We start from the raw sequence: 20,552 nt of genomic DNA on the forward strand, positions 1-20,552 counted from the left end.
CCGTAGCACACAAATTGTTCACACGTCTCCTCTGAAACTCCGCTTTCCGTTCAGATGTTCATTCGGTTGCGGCCCGTCTTGCCGCTTCCGGAACGAAAGGAAGCCAGTGTAAGCCCTGATCGTGTGACATACGCCATGAAAATGTACGTACGTGGCTACGGGCCCTGATTTCTGAAATGCCGCTTCTATACAGTTGCATCTTACGTGACAAAGCATCGAGAAAAAAAATTATTTTCTGGCGCAATCTTGGTTTGCGTACTTTAAACGCGGGTTTTCTTGGCTGTTTTCACACGTATGCATCTCAAACCAAGCTCAGTCTGTTGTTTTAGGCAAGCTCGCACGGCCTCCTGAGTCTTGGAATATTGACAGAGACGCTGCCTCCTTGGAGACCATCCATAGAGACACCATTTTAGAGCCACGACGCGTTAATGTGCTATACACGTTGTTTTAAAGAGCAGTTCTAAAAAAACACATGAAATAGCGCCAGCTCCACTCCGTGGAAGCCTTCGAAAAAGCGAAGCTGATGCCGCCTTCGTCATTCTATTCTGTTCCTGTTGCCTGCGTTGGGCGGCTTCTTCCTCGAAGTACGAGCAGCCTTGGCCATTCTGGAAAAGCGGCGAACTCCCGAAGAACCGACACCCTCCTTTATACTCCACCGAGTCACTTACAGACCAGCTTTTCGCTAACAGCTGGGTTCGGACGCACTTTCCGCTGAGCCTCACCCTCGCCCTCCTTGGCGCGCCTCCCATTGGTTCCCATTTTCCCACAAGCTTCATTCTCCAATGCGCTGCCCTCCACCCTCTCCCTCAGACCTCTCTCAGCACGGCACAGCTCCCTTCTTTTGACCGAGCCTCACACGCCACACCGCAAGGCCACGTGACCAGCGTCACACCGATAGCGCCGGCGAATTGTCGACTATAACAACAGCTTCGCTGTTAAAAAAAAAGAGAACGTTGTATAGGAGGAATATGTACTTACATACGCGTATTGCCTAAGTGTATTGCCGCCTTTGGTTTCAGCCAGACACTTTAACATCTCACACTGCAATGTCCCACATTCTTTACGTAGAGTCCATCGCTACCTAAAACTAAAGAGTGAAACGATTTTTCTCATATTAGTAAAGTACTTTTTCACAATACCAAAAACACCTCGCTTGCTGCGAGAAGACGCTTAGTAAGCGAGAAAACGCGCAAAAACAAAATATGGGTGGCGACGCCACCTCGAAGTTTCCGCACCATACGCCGTGACGTCACATGTTTTGACGGCGCCTACTAGGGACTACGTAGTTCCTAATCGGTAAAATGAAGTACATTGTCCTCTAATGGGGCCATATATATAGACTTAACATACCAAGTTTGGGGTAATTTTGTTGAGGCAATGGCTCCAAAATACGATAAATACACTTTGAAATCCGTGACGTCACGCGGGGAGATTTCGGCGCGAAATTTAAAAATGACACCTTGAGCTTGATTTTATCCTCTAATAATAAACCTATGACGGCGAAACTAACGACATTAGAGTTATCAGAGCACAATGTATCGGTCTAGGCCGATTCATTGTTTCTCTTTAGCGTCCTTTTAAAGAATATAGAATGTCTGGGCTAAGGTTCACGACCTTCGAAGTTTGCGTGCTTCCTAGTGGGTGTGCTTTTCAACGCGACCAGGGCCATCGCACCCTGATAAATCTTTTTTCACGATGCTGAGTGGCCTCCCGTTTGCAGGTCAATTTTTTCGAGTTTCTAGTTTAGTTTCTTCTGTGTTTTTTGTCACTTGGTTATTTCTTTCCTGTGCCCATATGCCTGTGCTTACCTGCCCTTTCTGTTGTCTTCTCCATGAAGGGTGCAGGCAGGCGCCGTGTCCTTCTTAGTGGCGTCTGTCAGCCTCCTTCCTCCCTATATCCTCTCCTCCCATTGTATGTGAGTTTGTGCGTGTATGTTCACATATAAATAATAATAATAATAATAATTCTTGTAATTGCGTTGAATCATGTATTCATAATTTGTCTATATTTTCGAAACTTTACACAAGTAAGCATGCCTCGAGCATCATTTTGTCATAAATATAACGACACTGCATAGCACAAAAATAATCAATGCGGTCTCTGGTTCAGCTATTTCAGAAAAAGTATCACATGTACTCACCAGATAGCTGCTTCGTTCCGTATGTTGTTACGTTGTCTCGTACGCGTTGTGTATCTGATTGTCTCCGTTGGGCATCACGTGTCGTCGCACGCTTCGCCTCTGCTTTTGCGACAGTTAATTTTTCCATTCCCTGTCACGTGACAGCTGTCTGATACATCTAGCACATTCATATATTGCACGATTTCAAAATGCTGGCAACAGAGCGCGCTGTCGTCTTGTACCCCAAACAAACTTGGTTGCCTATGCCAGAGGGTCAACTGTGAGGGGGCAAAAAACAGTTGGAAATAAAGCACAGAAAGCAGTCTGTCCAGTGATATAGTAATGTAGTACACGAGTTACCCCCTCCCCTCTTTCGGCTGATCGTACGTTAGTCAATTTAACCGCCGTGTATATGACCCGATGCGCGAATATTCTAAGCAAGCGAGCTGGATATAGTTCCTTCTCTCCAGAATGCATAGATTGCGCTTGTTAGCAACTGTTTGATAATTTCGCCACTGCGGATAGCCGATTAACGTGAGAGTTTGGTCGAGTTGGTAGTTCATCGTGAAGGAAATTTCAACAGCGCGGGAATAAACACGAATGCAAGAGAGCTAACACGAACAAGCGCTGACGTTCAACTGATTTCTTATTCAGAAAAGACACATATATGTAGTGAAAAATTGCGCATCTTGCGATGACGAAATAAATAAAAAAAAAACATGGGTGATCCCTCTGTCATGGGAATTGGTATAACACGAAAGTGAAACGTGTCTTCACAGACGTAGTTGAGCGTTTGCCCCGCCACGGTGGTCTAGTGGTTATGGCGCTCGACTGCTGACCCGAAGGTCGCGGGATCGAATCCCGGCCGCGGCGGCTGCATTTTCGATGGGGGCGAGAATGTTTGAGGCCCGTGTACTTAGATTTAGGTGCACGTTAAAGAACCCCAGGTGGTCTAAATTTCCGGAGCCCCCCACTACGGCGTCTCTCATAATCATATCGTGGTTTTGGGACGTTAAACCCCAGATATTATTATTATTAGTAGTAGTAGTAGTAGTTGAGCGTTTGTTGCGCATTCTTTCGCCCCAAGCACAAAGAAATAAATGTTACAACAACAAATTGTAATGTCACGCGAAGAACGGCAAGCAGCTCGAAACTTGCAACGCGCTGCTCAAGCAGAAATGACGTACGGAACGAACATGCACAGGATGAGCGCGAACTGTCACAGTTGTAACTTATTTTTGTGTGGGCAGCGCGCTCTTTTCGCAAAAACGGCCGCTGCAGTGAGCGAAACGACATTCGTGCTCTCAACGCCAACTTGCGGTGAGAGCACAAGGCACACAAACCACCGCCATCACTAGATAAGCGCGCGCACAAGCGACCACGCCCTGTAGAGGCGCGCGCTCATCCGCGCGTGGCGACGGCCTTTAAAGTGGCTCTTCTAAAGTCCTTCTTCGAGCCCTTCGCGCCATCTCACTGGTAATAACGAAAACAGGCTGATGTACCACCGATCTCTGAGTACCGCCACCGGCAAATGGTATATATAAATAGCTCGCCATTAGCGTGGCGACGAACGTGCCGTCTGTGGCCGAATCGTTTCGACCCGCGCGCTGCGGAGCGAGGGGTGGTAAGTTGGACTTCCGGTGGCGGAAATTTTTCTTCTAGATTTTTTCTTTGCCATACGTTAGTCTTTACATTTCACAACGTCCTATCCGTGACGGAAATACGTCAGTGGAGCCGTGGTGGACCCCGGCATAAAACACTTTCGTGTTAATATAAAAGTAATGTCCAGACGACTTTATCTTGCGAGAGCATGCGGATGCGAAAGATAATCGACTTCTTTTTTTTCAAGTCAATGGAAGGCAGGCTAATGCATTCCACCCCCGAACGTGCAATGTGCGCCGCCTCTACAATTTCTCTACAATCTACAAAAACAAAAATGTGCTCACTAGAGAAATTGTAGAGGCGGCCCACATTGCACGTTTGTGGGAGGAATCCATTAGCATGCCATCCATTGACTTCCACAAAAAAGCAGTCGATTATCTTTCGAATGCGTATGCTCTAGCAAGATAAAGTCGTCTGGACATTATTTTTATTTATTTCGGTCATCGCAAGATGCGCCATTTTTCACTACATATATGTGTCTTTTCTGAATAAAAAATCAGTTGAAAATCAGCGCTTGCCCGTGTCAGCTCTCTTTTCGCGCATTCGTGTTTATTCCCGCGCTGTTTAAATTTCCTTCACAATGCGTATAGCTATCCTGATGAATGTTCTAGTTTTAATTTCAGAGGATTTATCATCGTCGCAAATTAGGGGTTGTGTGAGTGAGCCAACCATCGATGTCACTCCTTCAGAATGAGATATCGTTCTTGTCTGACGAAAACACGCGTTCTACAGCGCATTTCTGCCCCCTCCACCTTTCTGCTCCGGTACAAGAAGCGTACTTTAAGCAGCTTGAAGGAAATAAAACACGTCGTTGTTAGTTAGCGTTGTGTCGTTATATTTCCCGTGCGATTCCGTCTCGTCGGTACGATCGTAGTTGCTTTCAAAGGATATGACCGCCGCTATCTCAGATATACGATGGCTGAGCAAACCTGACTTTATAAGCAAGAGGATATCTCAGCGTTCTCTTGAACAATAACAGCCTTATAAACACGTGCTCAATGCTTGCTGCATATGGTACAAGCCTGTAAGGTTCTCATGTAGAGACAGGCACACTTATCGAGTCAGTGATGGTTGCTGTGCGCATTTGGAGCACTGCTAAATAGGAGCGAATCTTTAAAGAAAATAGAGGCACACAATCACTTTATGAGTAATGACTCCTCAAAACTCCCTCTTTATTCCATGTTTGTAAAACGTGCTGCGACAGGAGAGCTTATGTATCTCTCAGCGCATCGCTCACGTGTAAACTTAGACCGAACACCCAGTGCCCGTAAAAGCGAGCTGTGCAGTGTCTTGAACAGCACGTCACAACGCACGCAAATGTTTTTCGTCCCTTTCGCTGTAACAGGAAATAACAATAAAGATGGCAGGATGGGAAAGGGAAAACAGGGACTCTTTCGGGAAGATGACATTTAGATGTATATGTAGACAGCTGTCTACACCATTACGAAGAGCAAGCTCCTGTCAATAGTGGGGATATTTACATCTTCATCTTTCAGTGGCTTGTGGTGATGCAGCAGGAGGGGTTGGCCTGGCATACATAACCGGCAATCGTCCCCCTTGAGCCTCTCATGCTTTGAGGGTAGGAGTGTGTCACCAGGCTTTAAACAGTCCCGTGTCTCGCAAGAAGGCAAACGGCAGTCGCTGGAATTTCCTCCTGACTGCCGCGGGCCCCCCGGTAAAAAACACGTCTTCAAACGTCGGATGCCTGAGACCACCCCTTTGCAGGCTGCGGACCATCGCTTCTCTTTCCGTGTCGAACTAAAGACATAACCAAATGAAATCTGCGATGTCGCCGATATCACCGCATACGACGCACAGCGGGGAAGCGCACCGCCTAGTCTTGAACAACGAAGCCAGTGTGTGTTGATTGCCGCACTTGCGGGAGTTGTTATTTCCTGAAGAACGTTGCGGTCGGCAGCCACACAGCGCTGCTTCCAATACTGCTCACACTGATCACGTTCTGACCGATCGGTCCAGGCGTACGGCTAGACCGAAAACAGCGCGGTTCCGTATGGTACCTAAACTTTACAGCTCGTGATTCTTCAATGAGACGCTGTCCTTGCGACAATCACACTTCTCGCCAATGTCGCCATGAACAGATGACGCTGTAAATCTGTTCCGCTTAGCACATGGAACGACTCTTCATGTTAGGTGGTGTGTCTGTAGCTGCCGGTTTGCCATTTCTCTTAATGGAAGCCTTCGACTGGCGCATCGAGGGGCAAACGTCCTCCGGATCTGTGGACATCTGGGAGCCCGCGCGAGAACGGGTTAGAAGGCGACAAGTGAGCGACTCGCAGACGATACGAGCCGCAGTCCGCCAAAAGCCGGCACCGTCGTCAACGTCCCTGGGTGGCCGCTGGAAGTAGAGGAAGATGTAAGGGTTGATGGCACTGTTAGAAGCCGAGATGACGCCGAAGAGCGCCACCATGTTGGCGTCCAGGATACCCGGGTTGCCGAAGGCCAGAATGGCCTCTTGCACCATGTACGGCACGTTCGTCACCAGGAAGGCGCCGAAAACCACGGCCGTTATCTTCAACGTCTTTACCTGCGCACACCAATAAAACTAATTATTACAAGGAAGGAAGGAAGGAAGAAAGGAAGGAAGGAAGGAAGGAAGGAAGGAAGCAAGTTCTTAGACTGGCTGTGTGCCCTGCGCTGGGGAGAAAGAGAGAGGTCATTAAGGGAGGGGAGAGGAAGACGCTTGTCGAAAGTCCTGAAATGAAAGTGGGCTCGTTCACCCCCCTCCCCCCCCCCCCTCCCCAACTGGAAACAATCACACGGTTGAACCCAAGTAAGTAACCACTGAAGCGGTGTTCGAAATATGCAAGATGCGCTTCGGGCATTTAAAGACGAAGTAAAACACGAACACCTCGAACACGTAAGGACAAGACTTCGCACCAACTGTCACGACAAAGTACTTATTTGCATACGTTATTTGGAAAATGCTCATGCATAGCGGTCGGCGTACAAGCTAGCTAAAAAGCTAGATAAGGGAACGAAAATGTTCAGAAAGGAAGAAACATGGAATAAAAAAAGTTGGGAAGGGGGACGAAGTGAAGCAGAACCTCCACATTCAATAAATATATTTAGCAATGAAACACATCGTAGTTCTTATATATAGCATAACACATATTTAAATACTATCATCTGATACTATGGTTGCGTGGTACATGAGGTTTAGGGATTAATGGCTGTCTTTTGATTTTCTCACCAGTTCTCGCGGTGGTCGGATTTGCACGGTCCCCGCAACGGCAGCCATGCAAAAGGCACGTGCTATGGTGCAACCGAGTTCATTACCGAACCTCATCTATTATAACTTCTGCAGACAGATCCACCGCATTACGAAAGCTTTGGACCGTCAGAATATTGAATGCTTTGGCGGTATTGGTTCGGAAGAACGGCCCTTCTTTTATCCCGCCTTTATCTCCCTCTGTGGTGGCTGTTATATGAGCTATTTAAACGTAAGCTGATTGGATAGAGCTCGATAGCTGGCAGACCGGCGCGGCACCGCTGGCCCTATACAGTCGTATCTGAGGAGTAGAGGCCGGATTTTTAGGCACTAAAAAGCTCGTTTTAGGCGCCCAAAATAGGCAGGCAAAACGACGTTTTAGGCTTCCAGAATAGTAAATATAGGCACACTAAATTTTCACATAACTGCAAATAATTTGAAACGAATACGTGCGCGAGCTCTATCTACGAAAGGAAAACAAAAACGTTATTGCTTAAGATGGCAAAAAGGCGTTAAACAGTTGAACATAGCCGTGCAATGTACTTTATCCCGCACGGTTCGCAGAACGCGGTCTCTCCAGAACACGCTCTCCACGGTCTCGCATTCGCGAACCGCGCACGCCATGTCTCTGCGGCGGCAAATGTGCGTGTTCCACTTCACGGCTGCTAGCAGTTGTTTCCGGGAGTTGGTTGAACTAAAGGACTAGGTTGTACCCCATAGTTCCGAACAGTCAGTGTTGCGCGGTAGTATGAATAACGGTCTCAAACTGCTCCCGGGAGCGCAACTTGAGGCTAAATAGTGTTAATACAAGCGCCAATTTTGAAAATATGCATTTATAGGCATTTGTGAGCATTTAGGCACAAACGCCAAAAATAGGCATTTATAGGCACTATAAAACACTATAAAAGCCTTTCTTAACCTCTAATTTATGCTCATATATCAAAGTGGCACTATAGGAGCGCAAGGAACAAAATAGGCATTTGCCTAAAATCTGGTCTCTACTGATGAGTACGCACTGAAGTGAAGAACGCTACAGAATACCGCCTAAGGTTTGTAATCGCCTTGTATGTTGGCGTCTGCGGCGATGGATACTGCATATACATGACAAATTTATTTATACTTATAGTCACACTCTCTATGTCACTGCAGAGGTGCTGGATAAGAAGTCATTTATATGAGGTATCACTCAATGAAACAATGACTTCAAAGTACAGCGCTAAAAAAAAACTAAGAATGAAGAAAGGCTGGCACGCACGCAAGCGCGTACCTACCCCTGTTCGTCCTTGTCTTCTTTTTTAGCGGTGTCTTGTGAAGTCTTAAAGGAGTACTGACACGAATTTTAAAAATTTTCGGTTTGTTGCTCTAAATAAAAATGATGGTGTCGAGAAACCTAAAACGAGTATTGGGGTGTCTGGGAATGCATCGAATATACTTTAATTACCGCTACCTTAAAAAGGCACTTTCGGTTTCGTTATCGAGGGGGCGGCTTCTCAGAGACGTAACATGTCAGTGTGACGTCACGGCGATACAGAAACTCGCGACGTACTAGCGGCAAGTCCGTCATCTGCTCGTAGTGCACATAAGCAGCTATGAGTGAATTGTCGTCCAGTGACCCTGACAGTGATTACTACGATTTAGGCTGCATGCAGGACGCAGAACTCGCAAACTCGGGGCAACTGTCTTCACTCGTCGGGATAATGTCCATTGCAGTGGGGCTGGCTTGCAGATGCTCAGCGACGAAAACTTCAAAGCCAAATTAAAATATTTATACGTGTTCTCCAACTCTCGTGTGTGGACATCGTTGACGCTGCATACCGAGGAAACGAAAAATGTCCCTTTTGCGATGTCTCAAAAGTCGTGTCAGTACTCCTTTAAGGCTTACCAGCTAGCCCCCAGATTTCCAACTGGTTCTATAAAGCAATCGCTCAGTAAATATCTTCACTATACGACGAATTTAAGTATACAAGCGCTTCATTTCTTTCATAACACGAATAACATCTCAAAACCCTTCACCTATCCGCTTACGTATATAAACGATTGTAAACAGTCTCTGCATAATTCAATTTTTTTTTTGCAATATCGAGGCCATTAATATTCGCAATGTTGCATTCTTACATTTGCACAGTTGTGAAATGGAATAATGCTCAGCGTATAAGAAGCGTTCAATTCTGGTAAGGTAATGCAATGTTTCTTTATGTGACGCCAAGATATTGTAATACAGCGGGGGGCTTTCGTAGATGTAGCAATCACATCAACTCAGCACCAACCGGCATCGTGACATCCTTAGTGCTTATTCACAAGAACAATTCATTATAGGGAGACGGGTATGTCAAAAAAAGAAAAATAAAACTGAGCAAGCTTCTCCATGTCGTTTACATCGTACCCCATCAGTTGCCACTACATTGTATTCTGTTCAAATTTGCTTATTTTCGCTGCAAGGTACTCACTCCAATAAAAAAAATCCGTACACAGGGGGCGAGGGGAGAGGGGGGGAATTTTTTCATTACAAGCTTCCATCTTCCCCTTCTTGCTTTTTTTGGATTTTCACTTCAATAAGGACCGTTAAGATGTGTTCTTCAATGTCGCTATACATAAATCATAGCTGAGAAGGTTATAGACGGTGATAAATGCAAATCTATGCGTGTAGTAGTGTCCCGTGCACACACAGCGGCCTATGGATCACTTCTGCTTGAGTACTGCGTGGTGTTTTTTGTTGCTGCATACTTTGTCGTTCAAGTACCTCTTTTGCCTCAGATCATCAGGTTCATTCTGTATGCAACGCCTCTCTCACATCAATATCGCAAGACTAACTAAGCTGAATACAAACCTTAGCTCGAGGCAGCGACGAAGTGGTTTGCCGGCTCATGTTTCGATTGGTCGCACTGTGCTTCCAGATGGCCCACAGTATTCCCGCGTGGAACGCAATGAGCAGCACAAGCGGCACGACGAACACCGTGAAGAACACGAATCCCATGTATATCTGGCGGTGGTAGAGCGGCGTGTCGCGGTCGTAGAAGATGGACGCGCAGAAGCACTTGCCGGGCGCCACTTCGACGCTGTGGAAGACGTAAACGTTCGGCAGCGAGGGCATGCACGATGTCAACCACGTCAGGGCAGCCAGCTTCCACGGGTCTGTGCTCGGTGCGAGCGGCGTCGCGATGGCGATGTACCGGTCTATCGCGATCGCCACGAGCATGTAGGTGGATGAGACAAGTGCGAAAGTCTGCAAGAACTTGAAGAAGCGGCAGAAGGCGTCTCCCGCGATCCACAGCCGGCCCATCACTTCCCATACAACTTGTGACGTCATCGTGATGCAGGCCACCAGCAGGTCCGCAACGGCCAGGTTCAGGAACAGAACCCGTGCCTTGGACACCCGCCGCCGGCGCTGCTTCACGAGCAGGTTGCAGCAGACAACGGTGTTACCGACTACCGACAGGATGATCATGGTGATGATGATGCCTATGCGGACTCGCTTGTGGTAGCGAGGTCCCATCACTTCCTCCGTCGCCACGGCATCGGTGACGTTGTTTAGGAGCGCAGTCACGTTGTCCGCCGTCTCGTGGCCGGGGGGTGGGTCTTCTGTGGACGCGTCGAAGGCGTCTGCTTCAGTCATCACAGAGGGACGGGTATTCCGTGTTTACCTCCATCCACTGAAGAGCTGCCGGTCTAACTGAACTACGTTACGCGAAAGGTTTGTTCTATGTTCTCCACAAGGGCGTTCGGAGTGCCTGGAGCTGTTGTATTCGGCTGCGAACTGCATCACGGCAAAATGGTGCCGGTTTTGGCGGGATAAGAGCGCCGATATTGGAGACGATGAAATAGTCCATGTGTCTGTAGGATTTCTCAGTTGTATTGTACCTGCAAGGAGAGAAGGTAAAAAAAAATAAAGTAATCATCGTTGTGGAACATTAAGAAACCTAGTAATAACATTGAGCCCATATCCATAGAGTACCTCATGTCTAGACGAGATGTGCATACCGATACATTATTTGTGAAAATCTCGCTACGGGCTTCTTCTGAGAACATTTGCGATTTTTGATATACGACGTCCGGTTAAATACAATATAAAGGGACCAAAGCCATAATACATTTATCGCCAGACTGGTGTATAGGCGTGCGTACCCTTACAGTGTACTTACTGCCAGCCCAAAGAACGTGAAACTATGGTGGCAAATTGAGTGACAAAAAAGCTACTTTCATGGCGACGTTAGCGCCAGCATTTGCTGTACACCGCTCAGCCTACAACGTAACAGCTATGTACTCTAAGCTATCTTATTTCTACAGCAACATCTGAGAGGTTAAAATTGTCCGCGTAAACGAACGATTACTGACCTCTTCCGGGCTCTATTTTACCCAACTACACAGAAACAAGTGAAAAGCAAGAACAGCATCTTTCCGATAAAAATGTTTGAGTAGAAACTGCAATCCCTTTTTTGTAGCTGTTTTTGTTGTTGCTGTTGTCACTGTAAGCAATTTTTCTTAGCCGTGCTTCGAGCCGCGGTTAGAGCACCAGTTTTTCAGTTGTGTTACGTTGAGGGAAATTGAAGAAAAGGCCCGGAGCAAAGCAAATTACTTTAAAGGTTTCGAAACAGAAGACAGGCGTCAGGTGCCTAACTGTCCTTATTCTCACAGCAGGCTCACGGGCGTTCGCAGGCGATCGATTGCAATAAGACGGTTCCAACAACGAAGGCGAGCCGTCGGAACGTATGCGCGCTAGATACTGACACTAAGATTGTCACGACCAGGGACACATAATTATAGAACGGACAGCAGATGCAGCTACGCGTTTAATCAGCCGCGTTAAGAACTCGCCTCACGTATTACACTCACATATGAGAATTTCTGAGACGCGCGGGTATACCGCCTCTTCGATAGCATTCGCCCGCCAACCCGTTTCTCCGCCGTGTTTGAATGTCATATTAGGTGTCAGCTTCAGGAAACGCATGCATGCAATATTGAATTGACTCGTCAGTAAAGACTTTCTGAACGCTAGCGGATACCGCTTAAGAAATTTATCATCCTTGCAACATAGCCCCTGCTACTTAGAACAGACAGGGTTGCTTACGTGCAGTACTAAGGTCTGCCCGCTTAATTACTTGAACGCAAACTTTAGCGACGAACAGCCCGCTTGATGCTTCCAGAGCAAGCTTGTAGTGTGGAGAGTAAGTAAGCAACTACTAAACGTCGAAGCAATCACTTAACAACAACCCAAGTAATTATTTGCTGTAGCGTCTGTCTCGAATACAATGAGAACAGAAGAAAACATATTAGCGATAACGTCTCCGGAATTGTGATTCTTCAAAATATAACACACCTGACAGTGTACACTGGTTCTGACAAAATGCTAATGAAATGGCTATGTGCCTTGCTGGACATGAAACGAACGTTCCTTAACTCTGCGAGTGCCGCTACTCCTTTCAGCAGAAAACTTAAAATAGCGAGGGCCATAGTCATGCTGGAAAAATAACATAAAATAGCTTTCAGGGTTTGATATTAACACGAATGCCTTAGATGCCTCATCAAACGCGAAAATTGACCGTCGGCGTCGGCGTCCCGCGGCGTCGTGCACAGCGCGAATGATGCAAAAAATCATTACGTGATGACGCCACCATATGACGTCATCGTGACGTCACAGATAGACAGACAGACAATGAACTTTAATGTGGTCCTGTGGGGCGACTCGGAAAGCCCCATTGCGGGGGAAGCACCGCCGCGGGCAGCTCCCACGTTGGGATGGGCAGGCCATGCCTGACCTCCGCGTCGCGGGCCCTCTGGACGGCCCGTAGCTGAACGGCGAGGACTGAGGTCTTGAATGCCTCCTCCCACTCATTCTTCCGTGGTGAGACGATTTTGCTGCCGTAAAGAGGGACACCGCCAGAACATGCGTTCTAAAGTGCAGAAAGAACCTCCGCGATCCGGACAATCGGGCTTCAAGGAGTCCGCGCACCTGCTGACCCTGGCTAGGCTGGGATAGGACCCAGTCTGTAGCAGATATCAAATTTTTGTGAAGTCATTAACGTCGCAAAATCTGACATGACGTCACGTGATGTCGTCATCACATGACATCGCAGCGTGGTCAAAGGTGGGCCGATCACTTTCGCCTTCGAGTCGTCTTAGGTGAATGCACAAGGGACCGTGTGAGTTTTTTAAAGACGATAGTCCTTCTTGGGATACTTGAACGCAGAAAGTTTGGTCTTTTTGTCTGTCTATCTGTCACACGAGACACCCACCCGGCCAAATTTTAAGCACTTGCTGAACGCCCAGCTATCTTGAACTCGTAGCTGCGTTCATGCTTGTGAACACTGTCGATCAAAAAGCATATATTACGCATACCTGAGGCGCAACATCAATACGTAAGTATTAGGTGGTGTGTTCCTTTCCTAGAAAATACATAGATGCGAAATTTTAAAGATCCTAGTGTTTCTTAGGCTGCGTTAAAAATGCGACGCTACGCACGAAAAAGCCCTCTGTCAGTGTTTCTTAGGCTGCGCTGAAAATGCGACACAATGCACAAAAAAGCCCTCTGCCGACGATATGGTGCTGCCACCTGGCAGTGGCCCTGGGTTCTGCACAAGCTCATGTTTCCCGGCGCCACTGCTAGATGGCGTCCATATCTCACGCAGCGCCTCCTCTGTTTTATCAATGCCAGTCAGATGCGGCCGATTCAACATAGAGGAGGCGCTGTCTGAGGCAAGGCAAAACATAAATGGCAGAATACTATCGTCTTTCGACGACATTTGCATCGAAGCACGCAGATACGCGGCCAATTTTTACGTTGCTAAAGTCAGGAGCAGAGCAGTGCGAATGTCACTGTAGATCATTTTCTACGTGTCTTATAGGTAGAAGTTCATCAACAAAACAGCTTCTTTCTTTTTGTATTGAGAAGGAGAGAGAGGTAGGACAGGAGATAGCTGGTAGGTTTTCAAATTTCGTTCCCCCTGTCGCGCAGTTTGCTGCCGGTGCCACCGATGAAGCTGTTTGACCGAATATCGGACAGCTTCTGGCTGCTCTTCCCGAATGTACAGAACGCATAATATACCGAACCTGCAGCCTTGGAATTCGAAGGTTGCAGGTTCGGTCCCTTCCGGCGGCAAGTTGTCTTTTCGTCCACTTTACTTTCTTCACATCTATATCCCAATTACTACAAATAATATCCACTGTACTTTCCTTGGCATTATTGTCTGTCAGTTATCATTGACATTGTGTCTTACCAAGAAAAGCTAGCCCTCAAAATTCCCCTTCTTTCCTTAATCTATTTGGGCGAGATAGGAAAAGAGCGTGTGAGTGAGAGGTGAATTAAAGGGAAAGCGCTGAGTTTAATCTAAGCAGTATCTCGTTTCGCATCCTCAAGTTGAGATAGGAAAGAATAAAAGTGAGGAACTATAAAACACAACTTCTTCGCTGTAAGCACGAATGAGGCGAGAAATGGAAAAGCTTCTGATGTGTTTGGTAGCTTGCACAATAATTCAAATGAGGCACTTCGCCATGCAGGCTGCCAGTCAGTGTAGCCACTAGGTTTGCTTACATTTGGTTTTTTGCTTAGTTTTCTCGGTTTCCTTGGTGTTTATTTCGATCACGAATCGGACAGCGCACATCCAATCACATTGCAAAATGTCGCTAGGTGCGGCCTAGGAAGAGATCGGGCTCAAGAAAGGAAAAAAAAATTATGTCAGCTTTGTACTTGTGGCGCCAGCCAAGCCTGAAGGATGTGAGGAGCTAGGCGGCCTTCTCTGTTTCTCTTTATTTTTCTCTTTATTTCCTCATCTCTTTCTTTTCCTCTCTTCTCTCTATTATTCCTGTGTCTTCTTTGTATCTGTTTATTTCAATTTCTTTCTTTCTCTCTCTATATATTTTTTTCCATTTCTCGCTTTTTCCATCTTTCCTTCTTTCTCTATTTGTCGCTTCCTCTTTCCGTCTATTTCTTTCTTGTTTTGTCTTTATATTTCTCTCTTTCTCTTTCTTCTTCTGCTATACTTTACTCTCTCCTCATTCCCTCCTCCTCACCGTCATATCTCTCCTCTTCATCCTCACTTCACTTTCCCAGCCCCTTGGTATACTATACTATACAAGGCTTGGTCAGCTGCCAGCTCGTAATAAGTTCACGTGCTACGTGACGCCAACAAGGCAGAAAAAGAGTGTTCCACACTCGCCGTCATGGCTACTGGCGGCGCTGACTGACGCTCCCACGCTTAAATGCACACATATACCCCATAAAGTGGACGGGGGGATGGCCGCCGCGGTAGCTCAGTTGGTAGAGCATCGGACGCGTTATTCGAACGCCGCAGGTTCGGTCCCTGCCCGCGGCAAGCTATCTTTTCGTCCACTTTTCTTTCTTCACAATTACCTTACATTTATTACTAAAAACATCCCCTATACTTTCCTTGGCATTATTGTCTGTTAGTTCTCATTAACATTGTATACAAGGCTATGTTATGCTAGCGCTAAGTATTTCTCTCTTTCTCTTTCTTTCCCTCTCTCTGCGCCCGTTCTCTCACCCATCTGAGTTACACCATCGCACGCCGGAAAACCGGCGCACGTGTTCTGGGAGCGAAGCAGAAGAGGAAAAAGAGGACGAAGATAGCGCATGCCAGTTCATGATGATGATAGCTTTCTGTTCGCTGATAACAGCCGACGGTTGGCGTAAACAGCTACGCTGTTAAAGGTGCCTTGCGACACAAATTAAGCACGTCGTTTCAACGCTTGTTCTCCTACTGTGGAATGCACCGATATCGTTGCGCAAGTGGCATCGCCGAAAACGAAGCCGCTATAATTTATTTCACCGGATAAACTACCTTGATTTCGGACTACAGCGACACACACCTGGAAGTGACGTTTCGTCATGTGGCAGTGACGACAAAGGCCGTGCGTTTTGATTGGCTTGACGCGACAATTGTGCCATGTAATATTCATATGGTGATAGCTAGGCCATGTAACTGAGTCATAAAAAGAATAAAGCCCTTTTTAACACGAAAGTGTTTTATGCCGGGGTCCACCAAGACTTCAGTGACGTATTTCCGTCACGGAAATGACGTGGAAAAAATATACGCGATCAGATGGAAAAGAAAAAAGTTCCCTCAACGGGCGTCGAACCCACGACCGCTCAGTCCGCAACAACAGATACCGGGTACGCTATCCACTGCGCCACAGTCACAGACACTAGAGGCTTTACAAACGCGCCTTTTATATCTACCATCCTCCCGTTCGGCGGGGTGGTGTTGCCCTCTTGGAGCGGTAAAGTACAGTAATTCGTCATTACTGTGGCTTTCGCGATTAGCACCTGCAATGCGTTACTCGTCCCTCCCATTCGGCGCGTTTTCAATAGAAGTTCAATCACATTTTAACATGCCGCGGGATGGCGACCAAGTTCTGCGTCCAATATGCGACGGTCTTCTGGCTATCACACCTAGTTCTCTGCACTTTCACCATTAACTACTATAGCTACCATACGGGTTTGTTTAACCATTTAGCAGGGACGTTAGTCGTCGGGATGGAGATGTACCACCAATAATCAAAGTGGGAACATCCACGTTAAACGGTGCTATAGCTGCCAAACATCAATATACATTGTGCAAACTCTCTGATATCAATGTACAGTAAACATTCAGTTACTTGTGTAAGGGAACGCTTTACTTTCGTGTTGTTCCGATTCCTATGACGGAGGGATCAACCATGTTTTTTTTATGCTTTCTCAGAAACAAGTCACTTCTGTTTCTAGCTGATGTATTTTCATAACAACGGACACGACTCTAGTTGCGATGTAGAACTGATGGGAATGGTAACCAAACGATAGTCTTCCGCGTTTTGCCTTTTGCGGCATCGGGCGATATCGGCCACACCGGCAGCTGCGAAACACGCTCACTTCGGCCCAATGCTGTCAACGAAAACATAAAAATTCTGAACGCTTACCAACCGACGCCTTCCGCGTCATCGGACGGTAGCGTTTCGTCCAGGCTATAGTGTATTCTAGTACCAGGCCATCGAAGCCATCCTCGCGTTGCGCGAGGCTCAGCGACGCACTTTCAATTTACAATGGCGTGTCCGGATACGACATTGTAAATTGGGCATTGCTACATGGCAAGATCTCGAGCTCAAGGTTTTTAGATCACCCAGACTCATTGTGTGCACTACACGACAAACCATGGGACCGTCTCCTAGGCGATCGACGCACGTGGTTCGTCGTAGCCATGGTTGCAACGCCGTCAAAAATAGCGGTGGCGAGGCACTGTGTGAAGGGGATCATGAGGCGAGACTTTCGGTGTGTTTCCATAAGAGGCGCGAGGTGATTGGAAACGGCCTTTGACGTCAGCAGGAGAGTGAAATGCGAAAGGGAACGTTTCTTGTCGTCGCCTGCTCGAGTTTTGAACTTTAAAGACTAATAACACCAGTTTTGGTGCACCAATTTTCGTAATTTTTTTTTTGCCTTCGTCTCGACATTTATTATTACACGCATTCCAGCGTTAAATAAAGCAGTCGCAAAAGCGTCGCAGGGCCCCTTTAAAAGAAAATAAGACAGCAATGCACAGCCTTCAACTAAACTTCCTGTATGACCTCGGATGTATTGTACTGAGAAATGCGAAAACTCGCGCCACTAGTAATGTACAGGTATAGCCCATACATACCCTAGTAAACCTTCCTTAAGCGCATCGATCAAAGAAGGCGTTGCTTCGTGGGGCTCGCAAAACGAAACCGTCGAATATTCTCAATCACGTTTCTCTACCTTCGCGCTGTCTCACAACCCCGCTTTCACACCTTTTTTTTTCTTGCGCTTTCATCTCGGATCTCGTATTCTGTTGGCTTCTACACCCGTTATTATGCATACGTGCGCACGGAACAGTACCACGTGCATAACAAAAAAAGTTGCCTGCGAAGGCCTAGCTGTGAGATGAAATATAAAGGAGGTTCCCGTAAGCGACGGGAGCATTTTCTGCCACTACGTTTCGCTACTCGCGTGAGGAACGTAGCGTGGTAGGTCGCTTCCTCACGAGCATTTTATTATTTTCCAGTATATTAAAGTAAAGAAATGTATATGACGGGTAGTATGCGTTTGTTGGAAGCATAAGCTCTGCGAGGAATGCAGGATGGATATGCACCCGTTACAAAAGCGTGCTGCCGCACGCTGTCTCTCGCTGTTCCTGCAGATAGTTTACTAACGGATCGCGTTGGTTGGCGTCGGAAGTGAAAGTTTTAGTTATGCCTAAGCCAATCACAAGCAGCGCTCGCGTGCGGCATACGCGAACTCCAGAAAGGGTAGGTGTTGAGACGAAAGAAATAAAGAAATAAGAGTTCTGAGTAAACATAAACGACACAACTTCGGTGGTGCGGTATCTATTTTTAAGAGAGAATATTACGAGTATTGTTACGCGGACTTCACGAACAAAAGAATATCCTAAAAGAAGAAATGAAAAAAAAGTCACAGTTTCACCGCAAGGGCGAAGCAATGAATGCGATAGCAAGAAACTAATGCTATACGAAGTGAGGCTCGCCAATGGATACTCTCAGTTTGAACAGCGCTCCTGTTGCAAAGGCGGCCGAAGCAGCGAAGGAAACTAGTGTGCTTCAAGTGTCGAGCTGTGACACTTGATAGTTCGCGCTCATCTTCTGTTTGTTCGTTTAGCGGCGTCCCTTGAGCTCGAGTGACTTTCGTACGCTCCGTAACATGAGCGCGGACATCACGGTGAAAGCTTGAAACATCCCTCTTCCCCTCACCACGGGAAAACCGCGCGAGCAGACAGCGGAAGGGCAAGGTTCTCCCTGCGCAAATATAAGAAGAAGCGAGCGAGCGAGCCGACGACTTTTAAATGCGCCCGTCGCGCTCCTAGCACCATCTCGCTGGTAATGAAGAAACGCTTATAAGCGCCAGCCATCTCTGAGTCCGTCCAGTGGTAAAGGGTGTGTACATAACACTCGCCGTTAGCTACGTGGAGGATCTGCGTTTCATGGCGTAGTGGCTAGCGCCACTCGCTGCGGAGCAAGAGGTCCCTGGTTCGATTCCGCGCTTCGGAAGCATTTTTCTGAATTATTTTTCTTCGGGGCTTTTATATATATATACATACTTATACATATACGATGCATGACGGCGGCGACGGCGACGGCAAAATTCAGCCGAGACTGTCCATATAATTGCTATCGCAATAAAAATGGTACTGCGGAAAATTCGATGGAATTCATAATAGGGTTACGTTATTTATCTTTATTTGTTTGAACTTCACTGCATGCTTTGTAAGTGATGGGTGTAAAAATTGAGAACTTCAAACAATAGAAAACAGAAAAAAGTTTTAGTGCGCAATACTACGACGGAGTAAAAAAATATCAGCACTAGTCAAAAGAATACGTGGAAGAAGCACAGTGTTTTAGAAGAAAGTACTTGGTTGACAAGAAACATTTGAATGTGTATCACTGAACACTAAGGACGAAAAGTGTACTACCGACATCACGCTTCGAGTTAATCAACGCAAGTTGTTTGTGAACAGCGAAGCTCTGCTTAGATGACCTTGCGCCGGCGGGGTTACTCTGGTCACGTGGCCTTGCGGTGTGTAGAGATTGAGGCTCGGTAGGAAGGGGGAGGGCTGTGACGTGCCGTGAGAGGCCTGGCGGAAAGGGCGGAAGGCGGTGCCTTTGTGAGAGGCGCGATAGTGAAGCTTGGTGGAAAGGGGGAACCAGGAATGCACGCCATGAGGGGTGATGGCGAGGCTGGGCGGAAAGGCCGAACCATTGAGAAGTGCCTTAAGAGGGGCGAGTGTGAGGCTCGGCGGAAAGCGCGTCAGAACAACGCCGGGCACGTTATACAGAGCGCCATGGTCACATACTCTGGAGGCTTTACAAACGCGCCTTTTATATCTCACACTTTCCTCTCGCAGTGATCTTGGTCGGCGGGGTGGTGTCGCCCTCTGGGAGCAGTAAAGTGAAGTAATGCATCATGACCGTGGCCTCCGCAATTAGCTCCTGCAACGCGTCGTTGCTACGCATCCGACCGATTCGGCGCGTTCGCAATAGGACAAGTGCAATTTTGTCAACGCTTTAACACAGCGGGAGGTAGCGACCTTAGCCCAAGCATCGGCCTCGCTCATAGCATCAATGAATACGAAAATAGCTCTGCGACACGCGCCTACCTCGCCTGGCTGTAACACCGCTCTCCCCGCTTATGCTCGCCCAGAAAATATCGCGGCCGGGCTACAGGAGTTACGACGCGCGTTGAGTTTCCCTCTAGTCCGGCCGTGGTGTTGAATACCTCTTTAACATACCGCGGGATGGTAACTTAGCCCAAGTTCTGCGTCCAATCAGCGACGCTCTTCTGGCTGTCACACCGCTTTTTCTGATTACGCTCCCACCGTTACGCTCTCATACTACAGCTACCACAAGGGTTTGTTTAATCATTGGTCGTGGACGTTATCCGTCGGAATAAAGATGTACCACCAAGCGCCAATGTGGGTGCATCCACGTTAACCGATGCTATAGCTGTCAAACACCAATAGATATTTTGCAAGCTATCTTATATCAATTTACAGTAAACATTCAACTACTTCTGTGAGAACACGTTTTACT

The 20,552-nt window shown here is 47.2% G+C and overlaps 1 protein-coding gene across 1 annotated transcript; it reads right to left on the reverse strand.

Annotated features, from left to right (window-relative positions):
- Positions 1 to 4,951: 4,951 nt before the first annotated feature.
- On the reverse strand, positions 4,952 to 10,699 carry LOC119377969 (gonadotropin-releasing hormone receptor). Its single transcript, XM_037647247.2, has 2 exons — positions 9,838 to 10,699; positions 4,952 to 6,326 (listed from the first exon to the last, which is right to left on the reverse strand). The coding sequence occupies exons 1-2, from the start codon at positions 10,621 to 10,623 to the stop codon at positions 5,904 to 5,906; spliced, it is 1,209 nt and encodes a 402-aa protein (XP_037503175.1). The 5' UTR covers positions 10,624 to 10,699; the 3' UTR covers positions 4,952 to 5,903.
- Positions 10,700 to 20,552: the final 9,853 nt, after the last annotated feature.

The sequence above is a fragment of the Rhipicephalus sanguineus genome, unplaced genomic scaffold, assembly GCF_013339695.2.
Source record: "Rhipicephalus sanguineus isolate Rsan-2018 unplaced genomic scaffold, BIME_Rsan_1.4 Seq639, whole genome shotgun sequence".
Lineage (NCBI taxonomy): Eukaryota > Metazoa > Arthropoda > Arachnida > Ixodida > Ixodidae > Rhipicephalus > Rhipicephalus sanguineus.

Excerpts from the sequence above, each read along its gene's own strand:
- LOC119377969 (XM_037647247.2), bottom strand. The coding sequence starts at position 10,623 with ATGACTGAAGCAGACGCCTTCGACGCGTCCACAGAAGACCCACCCCCC. Across the intron at positions 6,327-9,837 it reads CGTCGCTGCCTCGAGCTAAG|GTAAAGACGTTGAAGATAAC; the intron begins GTTTGTATTCAG and ends TGGTGTGCGCAG.